Here is a 21,303-nt window from a genome sequence, read left to right on the forward strand (position 1 = left end):
ACATTGATAGATTCTTAGTAGGCCTGAGTTTCTCATAAATAGAATTCCTGAAGGTAGGCCTGCAAAGGCTTTTCGTCAAGATATTGGCTGATATGTATGGGAAGACAATAGGTATAGTAACGATCGCAAGGAAAAGCCTATCATCGCCGTTTGAAATCAGAAAGAGGGTAAAACAGGGTAACCTTATTTCGTAATGGTTGTTTACACTGTATATTAAAGATATGGTTGATCATTTTAGGAAGGAATGGATCCCAAAAGTCACACCCGGAAATCCTAATTTATAGCTGTTGTTTTGTTGATGATGCTAGAGGAGCCCAAGATTCTGTTGAGTATACTTGAAGATTCTTTAGCTAAAAAGAAACTGGTGTTTACTATTAAAAATAAAGAAATGGTTTTCAGATGCGTCCATAATATGGAGCATCCATTATTATGCATCCAAAATGAAACATTTGAATATTTTGGAGCAATATTATCAGGTAAAGGTTGTTGGAAAGAGCACGTAAAAGAAATAATTAAGAGAGAAAATGGTTTAATCATCAATTCTGCGCAATTCAAACATTTAAAGTAAAAAAGATTTAAATATGTATAGGTGTGTTTTTAATTCTGAAGTCCGTCCTAAAATTCATTATGGCGCTGATCGCTGGGGTTATGACCAAGCAGTACAGTAATAATCAATGGTGCCCATATAGTAACGCTTAGTCAGGCTATAATAGGAGACATGGTGTATTTTTGCTTAGATGAAGTAGACTAGCGCAAATGATACTGTACTGGCTAAACGCTGGTAGCCTGCCGAAAGATAAATCAGCAAATGCCGCTTAATTGGAGATGCTACTTTCAAAAAGGAAAAGATCATGGCCGTACACAACAAAAGCTTTATTGGATGGAGCGGGACATTCTTCTTTTGGAAATGAGGGACTAGGACCACCAGATAAGGATGGATCGCTTATGTCTCAGCTTAGGAGTAGAATAACAGATCAGGAAATCCAGATCTGGAGCCAGGCAGTAAGGAATTCTAGAACGTCGAAGTTTTATGCCTAGGTTAAAGAGGTTTTTAGTTTTGAGTATTATTTAAATTAGGTTTACTGTCCGAGATGATAGGGACCTAGCTTCGTATTCGACCAAATTGTCAACATTTGAAAAATAGAAATAAAACGTTTGATAGAAAAATACTGGCCTCAAACACAATTATTCCTACCCCAGATATAAGTCAGGAGTGGATGATGTAGCACATATTCTAGCAGGGTGCCAGCAATTTCTTCGTTTAAGAAGTAATTTTGTTTAGGGTGAAACTATGGTGTTTTCGGGGATCCTGCAAACAACTCTAAAAAGGACACTCTTTGCGGTTTATAGATATATTAAGGAATTGATAAAGAAATGAGAGCAATTCAAGATTTCTTTTTTCCAGTGAAGTTGATTTTTGGAAAGGGAAGAGATGATTATTTTTAATGTGTGAAATGGCGATGAGTAATTTAGAATACTGTTTTGTATTGTCTTATTCGGTATAAAAAAGCATGTTATTATTATGAAGCTTGTTACTACAACCCCAGCCCTTTCCATGAATCTATCATAGTATGGTCGAATCAACCAACAGTAAAACGGCTATATCCACCTATAATATGTTAAGAAGAAAAATTAGAAAGAAGTCAATGTTCGTAAAAAATTTACTTCTAATCGGTGAGAGATTTCCGGGAGTTTCGTCAACGTAGGCTCTTTGTAAATATATTCTTCTCCATCCAAATCACCGAACTTGATACCATAGAATCCAACTCGAAAATAAGACCCAAAAACTCGACGGCCTTGTTGCTGCTCTATTCTCGTAAAAGCTTCCATTAATTTACTGAAAACAGGAATAGAATTACCGAATGAATTGTTTCACTTATTCTTTTGTTTAAGCTACTTTTAAACAACATAAAATCTAGAATGTCTTACGCGTTTTCGTAGTAAAAGTATTTCTCAAACAAGCAGAGCATTTTTTTTATAACAACATCCAAATACATTACCCCCACCCCTAATGTGCAAATATTTAGCCCAAATTATATAAATCCAATACATTCTGTCAAACTAAATAAGTCTTGCGGCTATGAAATATGAAACCAGTTTTTACAGATCTACAGATCAAAATTCTTGAGTTTGTTCTGAATAATTAAGAAGTACCCTCAAAACATTCAATATCAATGAATGGTGCAAAATCCTCAACAGGTCTTTTTAACCATGTCACACGAAGAATTTGATCAAATATAATTTCGAGATCTGTGTTAAAAAATTGTCTAAAAACGCTCTCTAAGATATTCTGGCAAAACCAGTTTCCGCAAATTTTCGCCTAATCCTGATTCGTTCAAACAGAAAATAAAAAACAGACAAATCACACAAAGAGTACGAAAAAATCTTCAAAATCTTTGGAGAACCTGGCCTCGGGGTCTTATTACTTACACAATTGATGAGTAAAAACCCTTGAACAAGTTAATAGCTAAGTTTGCTATGTTAACAGCACAAAATGTGGAGTCAAGTTCAGTTCATTTTCAACCAGTTTCAAACCAATTAATCAGCCAAGTAGTTTAAATTGATATTTTTAGTCTTCTTGTAGTTCAAAATTTTATCAAAGCCCAAAGAAAGATCGAAATTGAAAGATGAGAAGAGGCGGGAATTCAAATTGACAGAACAAACCGCATTGGATATTTCCAGTGCTCGAACAATAAAGAACGATGAACATATAGCTTTGGAATCGCTCAAATGGAGCTTTGGGTACTGTAAGTGCTGTACAACTTAATGATGAGCAATCCCTTCGGAAACATGATAAAGGCCCAGAATGAATGGTAGACATAGGACGGTAAAATCATTGCAGTAAAATAAGACCCGATCTAATTCAAGTGGGTGAATTTTGATTTCCCACATTCAGCTCTGGACCAATAATGGTACAGCAAATCAAAGTAAACTATACCACCAACCAATCAGTGTTGAACAAGGCAGAGCCTTCGTCTACATATATTTTGCATCAAATCCGAATAAATACTACTACTATTACCAGTAATAACTGACTCCAAAAACAAGCCACCTGACGCCAATACGACTTTACACACTCTTCCATCCCACCCTATTCAAAGCCTCAACTTCACAGACTCCCAAAGTTTCAAATTATCTTCAATCCTTCCTTACGACCTCATCCCACCCAATTCGGGGACGACCCGCTTTTCGTTTAGCCCCAGATGGTTGGCCGAAAAGGACGATATTTGGAAATCTGTCATCCTTCATCCGCAAAGCGTGTCCTGGTTATCTTTAACTTTCTCTCATTATACGACCAGATTTTTCGCAGAGCTTACTGTTTGGAAATACGCTCGGTCAGACGGGTATCTTAAACAAACCGCAGATAATTCATCTGGAAAGCATAAAATAAATCCTCCACCATTTTTCGGAGCCCCTCGTTTCAGAACGATACTTGACCACTGTTATCGCTGTAGCTTCCAATATTCTAACCATGGTTCGCAGATTTATATGCCTATTTTTCCAAACTTTGGTTCAATTGTGAAAAAATACCCTGGACCTTGGCTATTCTACTTAACCTACAAGACCCCATTCAATTTTATAACGTTTTCACCTAGGAAATTCAAGTCATCAGCATAATCTAAGTCTAAGAAAGTTTTACTTTCACATTTGATTCCATAATCTCCCATAGCCTACGCCGTGTTCCTTAGGATAAAGTCCACCAAAATAATCAATATAACTGGGGATAGAACACGATCCTGCTTAACTCTTGATTCAATATGAAACCAGTTACTATCCCACTTCCTTAAACCCCACTGCTCTTCTCTTAAACTTTTATCTATAGCATCTCTAATTTTAAAAAGTATCATCATATCATACTAATTAATTTGATTCCTACAGAAACCAAGTTAATGCCTCTACAATTACCATACTCATTCTATCACCTTCCTTATAGAGGGTTTTGATTAAAGTTTTCCTAGAATGGCTAAGCAATTTCCCCTTTTCAAAAATTAAATAATCTTTAGTTGTTATCTCTAACTCCACAACCCCCATTCTGAAAAAAAAATCTCATTTACCAAATTATCAGCACATGAAACCTTATTATCTTTTAGTCCTATTAGTACTCTCTCTCTAATTCTTCTTCGCAAAATAAATCTCCCTTCACTTCCAAAGTGTCTCAAACTCTTTCATTATTTTCTATATTATTTCCTGTAAATTTATCACGGTTTAACAAATTCTCAAAATGTCCGGCCCATCTCGCTTTAACTCTCTTCTTATTACTTATCACTAATTCCATTCTTTAACTAGGACAATCACTATTTCCATCTTTATCTTTAACCGAGATTGACTATAGCCTCTCAGTTCTGAACATGTAAATACAGTATTTACTATTATCTAACTGCATTTTCGAGATCATAAGCTATTCTATTCATGGCCTCCAATTCAGACCTCCTTAATTCACCGCTTTCTCTACTTTCCTTACATTCTTTTTATTTTCATATGATCTATCACCCACATAATTCTTGCTAGTAAAGATGGTGGGAGCAGTGAAGATGTTAAAAGTAGAATAGCCAAGGCTCAGAGTGTTTTTTCACAGTTAAAACAAGATCGGAAGAATAGGAAGATAAGTCTGCAAACTAAGATTAGAATACTGGAAGCTATAGTAATGACAGTGGTCAAATATGGCTCTGAAGCATGGGCACTTCGAAAAACGGATGAAGATTTGCTCGATGTTTTCCAGAGAAATTGCCTACGGGTTGTTTTGGGTACCCGGCTGACAGACCGTATTTCAAACAGCAGGCTGTACGAAAAGTGTGGTTCAATCCCGCTTTCTAGGGCTGTAATGGGAGAAATGTTGAGATGGCTAGGGCACGTTCTGCAGATGAAGGATTACAAATTGCCAAAGATTATTGTTTTCGGCCCACGGTCTAGGACTAAACGGATAGCAGGTGGGGTGGGAGAATGTCATAAAGAAAGATTTAAAGGAAATGAAAACTTCCTGGGAGGATGTACAGAGGGAGGCTTTGAATAGATTGGGATAGAGGAGGAGTGTGCGTAGCTGTGTTGGCTTCAGGTGGCTTGGTGCTGCGGTGAATTGTTAGTAGTAGTATTAGTAGTTACCACCAAGATTACTTTCGTACCATTTTTGGTACGTTGTAAGTAAAAGGTTACTATCTACGCTAGTTTCAAAAAACGTAACATTTTTGTTTCGTTTGTGAATTTTCATTAGAGTTATATTACGCTTTTGAATAATGAATAAGTTAAACATTTTCTCAGTAATCTATTTTTCTCCTGTGAAAATTTTACTGTTTCCTATTTAATTATATTGACATAAGTATCGACATTCTTTCGCATTCCGATCGTTTAGTATTATCACACAATCATTCAGTTATTAGGATAAGTAAATATCCGTTTCGCTTACCCGCATGGTAAGTTAGGATACCATTCTCTTTCGTGAAATTATCATTTGTAATGATGCGAGAAAGCAAACAGCTTTTGCACTATCTTGTCAATAGTCAACAATTTGTGTCAGTTGAATCTTGTTCAGTCAGCAGTCTTTTAGACCTTTAAATTACGCTGAACAAAATGGCCATTTCAAAATTTTTACTAGATGTGTTTTGGGAAGTGATGGGTCTGGGGGGGGGACTTGTTACCCTCCAATCACTTTTAACAAATAAAAAGTGCACTAGCCCTTTCAATTTCCAATCAAATGAGTCTTTTCTGAGGTTTCTACGACAACAAATGACCATCTCAAAATTTTTATCATATTTATTTCGGGAAAATACGAGGTGGGAGGTGGGGGAATCCACTCTATGATCCTTCTAAATCTTAAAAAGGGCATTAAAACTTCTTATTACCAATCCACTTAGCCCCTTTTAAAGTTTATGCGACTACCCTTTCCATAAAAAACCTTATATGGCCACGGTGCATAACTTACAACCCTTGCCCCTGGACTCTGGGGGATGTCAGCCTCAAAGACGTAATTACTGGACCTTTCCACTACGCTGAAAAAAAATACAATCTCAAAATTTTTATTGGATGTGTTTGGGGAAATCATGGCCGGGGGGGGGGATAATTGCCCTCCATTACTTTTGACTCTTAAAAGGGAACTAGAAATTTCAATTTCCAATGAGCCCCTCCGAAGTTTATGCAACCACTCTTTCCATAAAAACATTGTATACCCCCGGGGCATAACTTACAACCATTATCCTGAGGGCCTGGGGGGGGGTGTCATTCTCAAAGACATAATAACTGGACCTTTCAACTACGCTGAACAAAATGGGCATCTCAAAATTTGGATTGGCTGTATCTGGGGAAATGATGGGCGTGGGGGGGGGGGGCTGGTTGCCCTCCAATCACTTTCGACTATTAGAGAGGGCACTAGGATCTCAATTTCCAATCGAATAGTCCCTTTTCAAAGTTTGTACGACAACTCATTTCATACAGTGTCCTGGTGAAAAAACAAAACAAAAAACAAAAAACAATACATTGTGCTCACATCGCTCTTTGCTTAAGCCACGCTATTGCACTGCCTGTGATACGGCTGATCATAAAAAATTGGAAGGGGACTTTTTCATTGGAAATTAAAAATTCTTGTTTCTTTTAAGACTCGAAAGTAATTAGATTGAATTAAGATGCAATTTTTCTCAAAAAATGCACTTTTTGGAATCCTTTACATATTACTATCTATATAACGTCATTACATTATACTAAATTCCTAGTTTAAATAGTTATTAGCTCTTTCCTGGGTTAAGAGCTATGTCAGAAAAAATAGTATTATGGATAAAAATGCAACAATTCATGGTTGCAGCAGCAGTTGCAACCTAGTAAAGGATTAGCCACGGCCTATAGTAACCGGAAATTCAAAAACGCGTTACAAAAATGGCCAGTGAAAAATAATTGCTATTTGTATCTCGATTAGTCTTAATAGGAAAATGTTATGTCGAAATTTGTTTACGGGAATTGCAAGAAATAGCATGAAACCTCTAAACATGGCATCGGATCGAAACAAAAAGAAGACCATTGGAACTGCCATGGCCGAAATCCTACTGAATAAACTTATAGCCCCCTGGCTATTGATGAATCCTCTTTTTTTCGTTTTTTCACTTCTAGCAGGGCACTGGAACATCATAGAGAGCTATTTAGGGGTTCATTTTAAATGAAATTACGAGTAGGAAGTCAAGTCCATGATGACGATCGTGGTTGTACAGATAACCAAAATGGTTTAGCGGTTGATGTTGAATAGAAGACTCCGACTTCCATAAACTTGCAAATGAAAATAGTATCCTAGAGCAGCTTTGACACGTAATCAGTTTAAAATTTGTAAAGAAAAGTTACTTTCTATAGATGAGATTAAATTATGTGCAGCCTATGGATGACTGCAAATAATTCGAGAAGTGGTGGGCAAGGCTATATACGCTGTGATTGCAAAAGGAAGTGTCCCACAAACAAATGTAATTGTAAAAACAAGAGCCTTTTGTGCAATTCAAAGTGTCATAATAGTTTAAGTCGTTCCAATAAATAAGATATTGCAATTAGATAATGGTAGAGAATTCAGTAATCAAGTCATATCGGAAATTTGCGCTATGTGAAATTTTTTATTATTATTTTTTTTTTCACATCAAAAATGTATTGTGTATTTTACGTCCTTAGTCATTCCTCCCAGAACGAGTGGAGAAAAATGATTCGCGACTGAATTACGGAGAAAAAAAAAAAAAAATCAAGAAATGTTCAACATTCACCATTAGTGCATGGTAAATGTCGACGTTCTCCGATGAAAATCAGAAATAAAAATATTTAACAAATATTTGGAACACACACCAAGCGACTATGTTTTGTTGACATTCACCGGTGAATGTCTACCTTCAACAGATTTCAGACATTCACGGCAACATATATATCGTATATATGTATATATACAGTGCTAACTTCATTGTTCAAGCTAATAAAAAGCCGAATCCTTTTTCTTATTTGACATATTTGTATATATAAAATAAATTTTTGCTCATAAGCGCTCAAGCTCACTTTTCTTAAGCGAAATTGTTAAATATTGAAATCAGTTCAAATAAATTTGCAATTTTGTCACATAAAGAGCCCACGGGATATATAATCCTCGATATATGTGAGGATTTGAGGATAAAACACACAATTATTTGGAGAATCTTATTCTAGGTGAAGTACACAGAGAACTTAGAGAATTGAACGAGATTAAAAAATTATAGATGTGCAGTTAAAGTTCGTCTAATTATTACTGCAACATTTTTGCCAGAAAGTATTTCTTTTGTTACTTTTGCTTCTTCAAACTTCAACATTTCAGAAGAGTTCATCCTTAGAACCATTGGAGACATCACTCCCTACTAGGATCATTTGAAGTTCAAAAGTTATTTTGCACTTCGAGTGATTGACGAAAAAAGTCAACCACTTCTTTCAAAGCTGTAATAGCAACTTTTCCTGTATATGAAGACGCAGTTTGTATAAAAAATAGCATTTTATTTCAATATTGACTTTTGTATACGGATTCTTGCCCATAGAAAATTAAAAATTTCAAAAAACATTTCGCTGTTTCCTTTCCAATGACCTCTTATTCAACATTCTACGACCCCTGGCTCGTCATGATCACCCCAGGGGAAAAACGTAGAAACGAAGTAGACATTACTGCTTTCAGTGCAAAATTAGTATTCCTTGTTGCTCCAGATGGTAACTACGCTATAATTATCCTATACAAGGTTTTCGATCATGGTGGTTCCGCTGGTTCTATTTTCATTTCGATCCAATTCGGTTTTGGAAGGCTTTCAGGCTCTTTTTCGACAATTCCCATAAATTTATTTTGGATATAAGCTTTTTATTATTTAGGCTAGCAAAATTAACAGATACCATTCTTGAATCAGCTTCAAGTGGCGATTCTTTGTCACTTGAATAAATAAGTAAAAAAAAAAAAAAAAAAAAAAATCCCGACAACTACGGACCGTGATTTGCTCTTTGCTAGATGACAACCACAGCTACAACCTTGATTGTAATATGGGGTTGCTCTATGCTGCTAAAAATAAAACGATTCATCCACAAATACCTCTGACAAAAAAAAGTACTATTCAATCCGTCGGGATACTCTACTTATACGATAGAGAAAGCCATTTCATATCGTCCCAGGAATCACAACTCACGAGGAGCTATAGACCGTCCTAAGCGTTAATAACCTTTTTCGATGCTCTTTCTTTTTCAGCTATTTCCACCATAAACTCAAATCTTTCTTTCACAGCTTGAAGCCTGTGACTTTATAAGCAAGATTACTAACAAAATGATCCCCCACCCCCCGATAAAAACAGCAACGTTTCACCTAAAACAGTTTTTTTTTGTGATTTCAAATGCCAACTGAAATGATTGCCTGATAAATTTTTCCTTCTCAATTATTTTTCTATTTTGCAACAATGAGTTTATACAAACGATTAAGTTGCAAAAAAATCGGAATTTGCAACATTTTTGATGGTACATATGCCAAACCATATTACGGAATTCTTGTGACTAGGAGGAACAAGAAAGATAAAACTTACTGATAGACATTAGCAAGCTTTTTGAAGTCTCTGTGATGTTTAGCAATTGGTATAAGAACTTCATATACTTCATTGACTGTTTCGTACATCCCTGCCTGAAAAGCAACAGAAAATAAAGTCACAGGGACCAATGCTTTTATAAGTTTACAACACGTAAACTAATAGAGGTAACGAGTTAAAGAGGTAAGCTAAATGAAAATTAGAGCCACAGATGTACAAAATTGCTAAAGTTACTCCCTACAGCAACTACAAAGTTAAAAACAATTCTATTAGTGCGTTTTAGGCTCGACAGATCAAGACTTAACTTTCAAACGTCAAGACTTGACTTTCAAATGCAAAACATGACTTTCAAATGTCAAAATTTACTTTCAAATGTCAAGACTTGACTTTCAAATGACAATAATAAATTTAGTTTTCTAGGAAACGGACAACTGAACATTAACAGAGTCTGATCCAAAAAAATTTTAAACAAAATTAACAAATAACAAAGTTTACCCGTTGCAACCTCCATATCGGGGTTTCGACTAACACAGGTGTGTTGAAAAAAAACTTCGAGATACAGAGCTAAACTTTGACTTGTGGCAGTAAAATGAAAATTAAATGACGACTTATCTACTAAATTTCAAGTTATAGAAGTAATTTTCGGGTCACTTCGACTTACAGAGGTAAATTATAACCGCAAAATTATTTCGAGTTATGCATGGTTTTGTCTTCGACAGGTTTTTCCAAGCGAATTGAAAATAATTCGAGATATCGACGATTTCGAGTTATCCAGGTTCATGTTATCGGCAGTTGACTGTATGAGAAAGAAACCCTCAAAACTCTAAAAAATAGGTTTGGAGCCATTCTAAAAACAATTAGACGAGCTCCATTAAAGCACAACGGGAAATTTTGTCCAAACTGATATATTAATGGTTTCGATTACGGTCTGTACAAACGATCAATTAATACAATTTTAAAACTTTTGTACAGGAGTGTGTTTGAAGATGGAGCATGTCAAATAGGAAAAAAATAAAAATAATAACCATTCAAAGCTCAACACAGATTTTTTGGATGGATTCATTCTCAGCTTTAGAGGTTTAATTAAAAACAAACAAATTAAGACGCCAGCTATCTGTCTTGATCCAAGACTGTTAAAACATTTTTAAAATTGAATTTATTGAAAGGGCAAGCAAAACGTAAAATTGCACAGCCCCTCTCTTGTCCTGAAAATAGTTCAATCTTATCTGAAAGGTTAACACTTATGGCCTCACTGCTTCTTTTGTACACTGTATATTTTCTAAAAATGTATATTTGACAATATCATTAACAATGCTGTAATAAACACGAACTAACGCAAAATCCAAGGATGAACTGCTTTAAAGCACAAATTAGTTACGTTACTCTTTACATATTTACTTTACTTTTTATGGTTAATTCTAGTTTTCTTTTTCTTTAGATATGGTTTCTTAGAGAAATGACAATTTTTTTATTTGGTATATTTATGATTTAAATTCATAACGGGCTGGAGAAATGAACAACTATTCTGGCGTCGATTTATGCTTGATTAAATAAAAAAACAAGTTTTTTTTCAACTGAATGTAAGGAGCAACATTAAAACTCATAACGAACAGAAAGTGTTCCATATATGAAGGGGTGAACTCTTTCCTCATTACCTTGCTCTTCACGCTTAAGTTTTTAGCACTTTGAAAAAAGCTTCCCATTCTAATTAAACGAACCTTGTTTTTCAGGAGTCGTTCTAAAAAAATTGGGACAATCAGTCGAACTTTAGCGTAAAGATCAAGGTATTGAGGAGGGGGGAACCCCTCAATATACAGAATAAGTTCTGTTCGTTTCGAATTTCAATGCTGCTCAAAGAACAACAAAGAGAGAAAAAACTCAATGAAGAGCAAACAAAAGAGACTGCGGCTAGTAGAGAGAACGATACTGGTCGAACTCTAGTCTGTTTGTTCTTCATTGAATTTTTTCTCTCTTTGTTGTTCTTTGTCATGGCTGGCCAGTTCGTCTTAAGATCTTTCATTCGTCTATGCTGCTCCTTACTTTAGTTGAAAAAACTTGTTTTTTATTTATTTCTGATCGTTTTTCAAATGATTCCGGTAAATCTGGCTAACCCTCCATGAAAAATTCCTCCCCTGATCCAAACTCCTCCGTGGAAATTTTGTCTAACGTAAAATACACCCTCCCCCTGGTAAAAGTCCTTCCAGACAATTCCATCCTCGCTGAAATCCACCCCCCCCCCAGTAAAGTTTCCTCCCTAGTTAAATACATGACTGGGGACAGTTCTATCGGAACATCTTCACATGCAAAATTGAGTAGGCAAAGAGAAAGTAAGACAAATAAAAAGGATTTCGTATAGGAGTTCCGTAAAATTTACCCTAGAAAGTTTAGCCCCGGAAATTTCCCTCCGAACAGAAAATTATCCTACATGGAAACCAACCCCAAACCCCGTTTCTTCATTCTAAGTTCCAAGCTAAAATTTCTAAGTTCATTTCTTCATCCCGATCCCTCCTATTGACTAAACATCTTTTTGTTCCTTCTTTTAGCTCCTTTTAATATTTTCTTTTTGGCTGAAAATAACAAGACGCCTGGGATGAATTCGTGAATTAGCTAAGTGTCCGAAAATCCAGGCTGACATTTGAGTCATAGCGCAGGCCGGAAAGGAAATTTCCAACCGTCAAGATGGGGCGGTCAAGGGGAGGACCAGCCCTTTTATTCGAATGGCAGAGTATCTCGCGTGCAAATACCACAATCGCTAATTGGTCAAGAACACCATTGGCGATTTGTCGGGCATTTTTATGTTATGTTCAAATGAGTCAGTTCTGTTTTGTAAAGAGAATATGCAATAGTAAGTTTCTTAACCTTTTTAAAGCGCCTATATTTTAGCTTCCTGCCTATGTTACAGGTTTTGGGAAGTGTGATACTAGTTTATTATAAGAGGGTACTCCTAAAATACAAAATATCTTCTACGGAAGAAGGTAGCTGGTAATACGACTCAAAAGATGGAGCCAGTTTTGTCGAGTGCATATAAGATTACCGTTCTACGATACCTGAAGGTTTTCTTTCCCGCCCCAGTCTAGCACTAAGCGCAGGGATGAAGTGAGGTGTAAATAGAGACGTCCCAGGGAGAGTTCCAAGAGACGTTTTCTCTTAGAGAAGATTATGTAGGTTATAAGGACATAACCAAGCAAGCCGTAATTTATTTAGGTAATTTTACATTAAGAGTCTAAAGAGGGAGCCTCAGTAGTACTCCATTACCTAATACTGGTAACAACCTCTAATACATACTAAACCTGGAAAGGAAAACCTCCTTTCCAAGTAACCTCCAGAAAACCTCCTTTAAACTCCGATATAGAACAAAAACTCAGTATACTCCTGGCTGAAGAACTGCCTTTAGCTATTCTCCCGGATGAAAAACTCCCCTCAAGGGGGCCAAAATCCCCTTAATCAAACCTCAGAGGTCCATCTCCTCTGAATATAAACCAGCTGTGACCTCACAATGATAGTTCCCTGTACGTTTGAGAAACAATAATCAAGCCCAAATTTTGAAACAGCTTACATTTGTTTTGTAATTCTCCCATACAATAAAAGATATAACCAAAAGAACTAACCAATAAGCTACAAGACAGAACTAACCCCACACATAATTAACTTAGCAAATGAACAGAATTTACAAAAAGTGAAAGAAAGGACTACATAGAAGATCCGTCTTAAAAGGTGTCTTAGCTGGCAAGCAATTTAGCAATTGCATTGGCCAAGGATTTATACATTATTAGCCTGTACTAGGCATGCCTTATCTCGTCAACGTTTTAACGGACAATTGACTGAAAATAAACCTAACAGATAGCTAATTTTTTATTTCCTGATTGAAGTTTTGATAAGTTGGAAGCATATAATAGTGTTTCCCTTACTGTAATCATTATATTCAAAAACAACACCTTTTCAGTTCTTAGAATACAAAATTAACAAACACCTTATTTTGACGTAACTTAATTTAAAAGCAACGATGTAATATAAGATAAAATAAAGACTGTCAAAACATTTAAAACAAACAGAGGCTCACCATATTAAAATAAGCAGCTGCTTGCTCTAGAAGACCAACAAGTCCATAGTCTGTAAAGTATTTACCACTACACAATCCATCTTCATCAGGGCAAACAACATCATCAGACACTGCACTCTCTTCTAAGGCATTCATTGAAATTTTATTAAAGCTTACAGCGCCAATGGGCAGATGAAGCATCTCCTCAAGCATTCTCATATATTCCGAAACAAGAGCAGCACTATGGATCATACACATCGCAGCTTCTGCATGATTCTGCCTCTTTAGAAAAAAAGAAAGAATTATGCCAAATGTATTTTATTTCCAGGTATATCAAAAGGAGCTCTCCATGCATCCTTAATCCCAGAGTGGGAGGACATCTACGCCGCAGCTCATTTGCGAGATGATTGGAGGCTGTTAACGGACGCCCTGTTTACCTCTGGAGGTATAGGAGGAGCTAAGGTCTAAGGATATTAAAAGGAATATTTGAAAAGACGTAATCAAGCGGAAGGTTGTTAATTCAGAATATAAATCCTGTTAATTTTTCGCTCAAGAATGTTCTAAGATACCTAAATTCCATGGCATTTGCAATGAAAAAGCAACTAGCTGATAAATAAATAATAATAATAATAATAATAATAAAAAATCAGAAGCGGGTTCTACGCGTTTCTTTCAACTTTTCTCAATCGGAGGCTGTCCCATATCATCTTCTGGATTTCTAGCACATTATCCGTAATAGATATGTGCCATGTTATGTGACGGCTCTGGCATCGAAATTAAATGACAAAAACAAAAGGTCCTTTCAAATGAAAGCAAAGAGTGACAATTAATACTTAAAACAAATTTAAAACTTGAAATGTTAAAGACTTAAAAACACTAAGTTTCAATATATTACACAAACGAATTCCGGTCTACAAGGATCTCTATTTTGTTTTTTTTTTCGGGATAAGACGGTCACGAGTGCGTGTTAATTTGTTTTGTCTTTTTTTAAGTTTTTTTTTATTATTTTTTTTAGACTGTATCAAACCAGTGGTCGTAGAATATTGAAAGGTGACTCACTCCAAGGAAGTTAAAAGTTTTCATACTCTTTTTAAGCAGCCCCAGAGACTCCGATACTGCGAAGTGGTGTTTTCTTCCGTTTCGTGGTACAAAACAATGATTTTGGATGAAAGAGCACAAAAAAAACTCTACAAAGCAGTGATTTTTTCCATTTCGTGGTACAAAACAATGATTTTGGACGAAAGAGCACAAAAAAACTCGAGAGAAAAATTCTGAGACAACTGGTTGATTTAGAATTATCGATAAAGCTGCTGATATAACCACTTAGTTTCAGAAATTTCAGAACATTCATTCCTAAGGTTATTTAAAGTCTATGCAAAATTGGGGAGGTCAGAAAATATTTTCCTGGGTGGGGGAGGGTTACCCTAAAAATTAATTTGTCCCGAGAAATCATAGACAATACAAAATTGTACTTTCGCTTGTATTACTAATACTTAATTATTGCTTAAAGTTCAAAAACATTACTTCCATTTTTTTCATTAATTTTAGTGAAAACCATTATGCTTGTAAGCAACAACCATATGGATACTAGTTTTTGATTCAAATAAAAAAAAAAGATAGAACAACTGTCTGTTTTTTGTTCTGTCATTAATAGGCTAAAATAGAGAAAGAAGCCATAGGGTAAAGCCTACATTAGGAAGCTGTATCATACAAAAGAATTACCTCTGTGTGCTTTTGGGCCATACTGGCTAGCCAAGTGAGTCTCAAGTCAGGTGAAGTTTGGTAACCCTTAGCAATACGATACATCAAATCTAAAAGCATCTCTGGATCTTCTTGGAATTCTTTCATTTTCACTGTATCTGACAAAATCATATGTAAGTTGAATACCAAATCTCTCACCTAAGCAAAATATAATCTTGTCAATTGCAATAATAAAATCAATCATATGACAATAACATTCAAATTTTATTTATTTCCGTTTGTTAACGCCTTTCGTTCGCACAGCATTTATTAGCTCCAAAAACTAAACAAAGTGTAGTAGGTCTTGGGGTTACAATGACAAGACCAACCGACCAACTGACCACTGACCAACCGTTCTTCAATCATAACCTTAAAAAAATAATTCTTGAAAAAATTAAATGCCTTAAAGAAGGAAAAATTCTAGAGGCAAACAAATTATGGAAAAATTTAAAGAATCAACTTCGTAAGGCTGCATAAAATTTCTACAAAAACGAAATAAATCACTTATGCAGTACCAATCCAAAAAAATGGCATGAGGAAATAAAACTTATTTGTGGGAAAGAACCTAAACAGCTGAGCTTTAACTTAAATGAGCCTCCTATAAAAACCGCGAACGACCTAAACCGCCACCTTAGTTTGATTTCCCAACGTTACCTACCCCTGAATCCGGAAAGAAGTTCCTCCCAAACCTCTGAAGATAATTTACCAATAATCACAAAATCTGAGATTACAAATCAAATCCAAAAATTAAAAAGAACCAGTATCTGCCCCCTATATATTCCGATCGTACTCGTAAATGCTTTCTTCGATAAAATCTCAGAGCCACTGGTAGATATTTTCAACAAGATCACAAAAACAGGCGAATTCCCGGCTCTTTGGATACAAGGTTACGTAACTCCAGTTCCTAAAAAAGGTGCCGTGGTCGATTTTTACAAATTTAGACCAATAACATTAACACCACTTTTTTCAAAGCTGTATGAATCATTTTTATCTGACTGGCGCAGGGTCTCAATTGCAGAACGTATTGAAATTATGACAATTATGAAACGTCCCAAAAGTGTCAACGTCCCTCTATCTATTACATATGTATGACACAATACTTAAAAATCTAGAGATACCAAATACCTGGGCTAGTCTCATCTCAGTTGACCCAGAAAAGGCTTTCGATTATGTTGACCATAATGTTTTAGTTGATAATCTTTCCCACGAATTCCAAATCGACCGCTCTCTGGTAAAAATTATCTCATAATTTTTAAGCCAAAGATCTCAAGTGGTCAAATACATGAATACTTATTCTGAACATCTACCAGTCCATAACGGAATACCCCAAGGTAGTATAACTGGACCCATCTTTTTCAGCGTTATGGTAAACAATTTGGCAGAAGATATTCCCTTATGATGGAAATTTATGTATGATATGACTCTACTAGAGGTCGCCAGGAAAAATATAAAAAGTAGTCCACTTGAAATCCTTGAAGATATTGCAACAGAAGCCCTCAAAAATAAAATGCATGTAAACCCACTGAAATCTACAATACTAACAATCAATTTCCTACCCCCTCATTTACGTCTATTCTTCCAAGTGAAATTATGACACAAAAAATATAAAACTTCTAGGAGTAACTATAGCTTCCGATCTTAAATGGAAAGCCCATATTTCAAATATAACCAAGCAAGCCAACATTTCCCTAGCTTTCCTTAAGCAATTGGCAAAATATCAATGCCCTGCTTCTCATATTTTGAAATTTTACATATCTTTTATTCGCCCAACTCTCGAATATGCTTACCCTCTATGGCACTTCTCACTAAATAAAAATTTAACCAAAAGTTTGGAATCCAACCAAAAAAGGGCTTTGAAAATAATTGCACGGGAAGGGAAGTTGCCTTATTCTTACTTCTTACAAAAGTTTAAAATCAAAACCCTGGAAAATAGACGACATGATCTGTGCCTCCGTTTTGGTGGTAATGCGAGAACCAATTCCGAACTGAAGACCTTTTTCCGCCTCCGCATAATCCTGAACGGAAGCCTCTCCGAAGAGAGGCAAAAAATCCCATCCCCATTCTAGAACCTGTAAAGAATAAAACAAACATATATTTAGACAGCTTTATACCAACCATCATTCAAATCCTCAACACCTCAAATACCTCTTAATGAATTCATTTTTTTTATGACTTATTATATTATATGCCATTTTATGACTAAATTTTTACCTTCAATATATGACCTGTTTGATATGACATTATTTTAGCTACTTTAATATTTTCTTAATTGTTTAATTTTTATTTGTCTATATTTTATCTGTTTATATTTCTTAATGTTTTGGTGTCCCTGATCCTAATTTCATGGATATGCTCGTGATCGTTGTTGTTTACTTTTTTCTTGTGACACGAACTTATAATCGGCGATTTATCGCTTGTGGAAAGTTTTAAAAATAAAGCCTTATTCTATTCAATTCTATTCTATTCTACGTATTTGCTCCTGTTTTTGTATGTGTTTTTTTTTCTTTTTTTTCTTTTTGTTATACTCCATTGTCATTCATTGTATTTTTGATGGGTTATAAAATAAATTAATTAATTAATATCGAGGACTGTCTACATTCGTAATGAAAGAGGATTGAAAGCTTGCATGTAGCATACTACAATGTCATCATTAAGTTCATTCATTTGACCTCTATTTACTCTATCCCTGTGTTCAATATAGTTTGTTGTAAATAATTTCAGTTAATTATTGAAAAAGCGCAATTATTATACTCTACAGAACATCACTTAGACAACAAAATTGATTTCAAGCGAATAATTTGAAAATTGAAAGAAATGGTCAATGTCTTGTGGTTCAACTTTACCCTCTATATACACCTATATTGTTCTTACTGGACCACAAATTATCAGAGGCAACGCTATAGCGTTGCCTATAGTAAAGGCCATATGCCTTCAATGTTTTATTGTTAATTTTTTTTCCAGAGGTACTTCATATGGAATGGGTCGTCGTATAAACTTCAAAGGGGGCTCATTCGATTGGAAATCGAGAGTTCTAGTGCTCTTTTTAAGGGTCTAAAGTGATTAGAAGGTAAATAACACCCCTTCCACGCCCACCATTTCTCCAAACACATTCAATCAAAATTTTGAGATAGCTATTTTGTTCTACATAGTTGAGTTCTATATTTAAATAATGTTTTTGAGGAGGACATTCCCCCTAGAGCCCTTGGAACAAGAGTAGAAAGTTATGCCCTGGGGGAATATATGATTTTTATAGAAAGCCTTGTCGTAGAAACTTCAAAAAGGGCTCATTCAATTGGAAATTCAAAGGGCTAGTGCCTTTTTAATAGTCGAACGTGATTGGTAGGCAACTAACACCCTTTCCCCAAACACATGCAATCAAAATTTTGAGATAGCCATTTTGTACAACGTAGTTGAAAGTTCTGGAAATTATATCTTTGAGCAGGACACCCCCCCCCTCCGCAGTCTTCAGGGCAAGGGTTATAAGCTATATCCTGGGGGCATATAGGGTTCTTATGGAAGGAATGCTCATGTAAACTTCAGAGAAGGCTCATTTGATTGGAAATTGAAAGTTCTAGTTCACTTTTTAAGCGTCAAAAGATATCGGAGGGCAACCAGCCCATCCCCCAAGCCCTTTTATCCCAAATGAATCAGATAAAAATTTTGAGATAGTCGTTTTGTTAAAAATAGTTAAATGATCATATAACAAAAACTCCGGTGTCGACAAAACCCCCCAGGGTCCGGGGGAAGTTCTAGTTCACTTTTTAAGAGTCAAAAGAGATTGGAGGGCAACAAGCTCCCCCCCCCCATCCAGGACCTTTTTTCCTCAAACCCATCCGATAAGAACTTTGAGATAGCCATTTAAACAAAAATGGAACAAAGACCATGTAACGAAAACTCCGGAGTCAACACAGCCCCCCAGGGCCCGAGGGCAGGCGTTATAAGTTATACCCTGTGAGAATATATGGTTCTTATGGAAGGGATGCTCGTAAAAAGTTCAGAGAGAGCTCATTTGATTGGAAATTGAAAGTTCTAGTTCAGTTTTTGAGAGTCAAAAGAGATTGGAGGGCAACTACCACCCCCCCAAGCCCCTGTTTCCCCAAATTCATCCGATAAAATTTTGAGATAGCCATTAAGTTAAAAATTGTTCAAATGTCAGATAACAAAACTCAGGTGTCGACACCCCCCCCCTCTGGCCCGGGGGCAGGTGTTGTAAGTTATGCCCTGGGGCACATATAGTTCATTATGAAAGGGATGCTCGTATAAACTTCAGAGAAGGCCCATTTGATTGGAAATTGAAAGCTCGAGTTCACTATATAGTCAAAAGAGATCCGAGAGCAACTAGCCCCTCTCCCTACACTTTTTTTTCCGAAACCATCCGCTGAAAATGTTGAGTTATAAATTTTGTTAAAAATAGTTCAAAGGTCGGATAACAAAAAATCCGGTATCATAAAACCCCACCCCCCCGGAGGAAGGCATTCTAAGTTATGCCCTAAAGGCATGAATGGTTCTTATGAAAGGGATGCTCGTATAAACTTCATAGAGGGCTCATTTGATTCGAAATTGAAAGCTCTAGTTCACTTTTTAAGAGTCAAGAGATTTAAGGGTAGCTACCCCCCCCCCCACGCCTTTTCCCCCAAAAGCATCCGCTACAAATTTAAAGATAGCCAGTTTTTTTTAAACTGTTCAAAAACTAGATAACAAAAATTCCGGTGTCAACAAACCCCCAGGGCCCGGGGGGCAGGCATTGTAAGTGTTTTCCTGGGGGCTTATATGGTTCTTATGGAAGGGATGCTCGTATAAACTTCGGGGAGGGTCGTAAATCGACATTGGAAATTGAAAGTTCTAGTTCAGTTTTTGGGAGTCAAAAGAGATTTGAGGGCATGTACCCCCCCCCCCCCCACGCCCCTGTTTCCCTAAATGCATCCGATAAAAATTTCAAGATAGCCATTAAGTTAAAAATTGCTCACAAGTCAGATAACAAAAACTCATGTATCGACATAACCTCCCAGGGCTCAGGGGCAGGCGTTGTAAGTTATGCCCTGGAGCATATATGGTTCATTATGAAAGGGATGCTCGTATAAACTTCAGAGAGGGCTCATTTGTTTGGAATTGAAAGTTCTTGTTCACTTTTTAAGAGTCAAAAGAGATCGGAGGGCAACTAGCCCCCCCCACCACGCCACATTTTCCTCAAACCTATCCCATAAGAACTTTGAGAGAGCCATTTCTTTCAAAATGGTTCAAAGATCATATAACAAAAACTCTGCCCATCTAACAAAATTTTTAAAATAGCTATGTCATTGTAAATAGTTCAAAGGTCAGATAAGAAAAACTCCAGTGTCGACGCAACCCCCCAGGGAACGGAGGCAGGCGTTGTAAGTAATGCTCAGGGGGCATATATAGTTCTCAAGGGAGGGATGCTCGCATAAACTTCGGAGAGGGCTCATTTGATTGGAAACTGAAAGTCCTTGTTCACTTTTTAAGAGTCAAAAGAGATCGGAAAGCAACTAACAGCCCCCCCCCCCTCCTCCATGCCCTTTTTTTACTCAAATCCATCTGATAAGAGCTTCGAGATAGCCATTTTTTAAAAGTAGTTCAAAGACAATATAATGAAAACTCCGGGGTAGACATAACCTCCCCCCCCGGGGCCCGGAGGCAGGTGTTGTAAGTAATGCTCTAGGGGCATTTATAGTTCTTATGGAAGGGATGCTCGTCAAAACTTCAGAGAGGGATCATTTGAATGGAAATTAAAAGTTCTAGTTCATTTTCTCGGAGTAAATAAGATCGGAGGGCAACTAGCCCCTACCGCCCTCCACGCGTGTGAGTTTATCGGATGGATAAACCCATCCGATAAGAATTTGAGGTGACAATTTTGTTAAAAATTTTTCAAACATCAGGTATTAAAACTCCGCGGTCGACACAACCCCCCAGGGACAGACGTTTTAATTTATATTCTGGGCATATATATGGTTTTTACAGAAGGGATGCTCGTATAAACTT

The 21,303-nt window shown here is 36.3% G+C and overlaps 1 protein-coding gene across 2 annotated transcripts in view; it reads right to left on the reverse strand.

Moving 5' to 3' along the window:
* Positions 1–21,303, reverse strand: part of Zir (dedicator of cytokinesis) — a 233,248-nt gene that overhangs the window by 35,778 nt on the left and 176,167 nt on the right. For both annotated transcript variants that reach the window (XM_089101690.1, XM_089101688.1), the window contains 4 exons: positions 15,289–15,465; positions 13,588–13,848; positions 9,528–9,622; positions 1,666–1,837 (listed from right to left, as the gene is read on the reverse strand). In XM_089101690.1, the coding sequence (XP_088957816.1) occupies positions 1,666–1,837; positions 9,528–9,622; positions 13,588–13,848; positions 15,289–15,465 (705 nt within the window). The remainder of the gene's footprint in view (positions 1–1,665; positions 1,838–9,527; positions 9,623–13,587; positions 13,849–15,288; positions 15,466–21,303) is intronic.

The sequence above is a fragment of the Artemia sp. Qi Xiang Cuo genome, chromosome 15 (assembly GCF_049724085.1).
Source record: "Artemia sp. Qi Xiang Cuo chromosome 15, ASM4972408v1, whole genome shotgun sequence".
NCBI classification, from domain to species: domain Eukaryota; kingdom Metazoa; phylum Arthropoda; class Branchiopoda; order Anostraca; family Artemiidae; genus Artemia; species Artemia sp. Qi Xiang Cuo.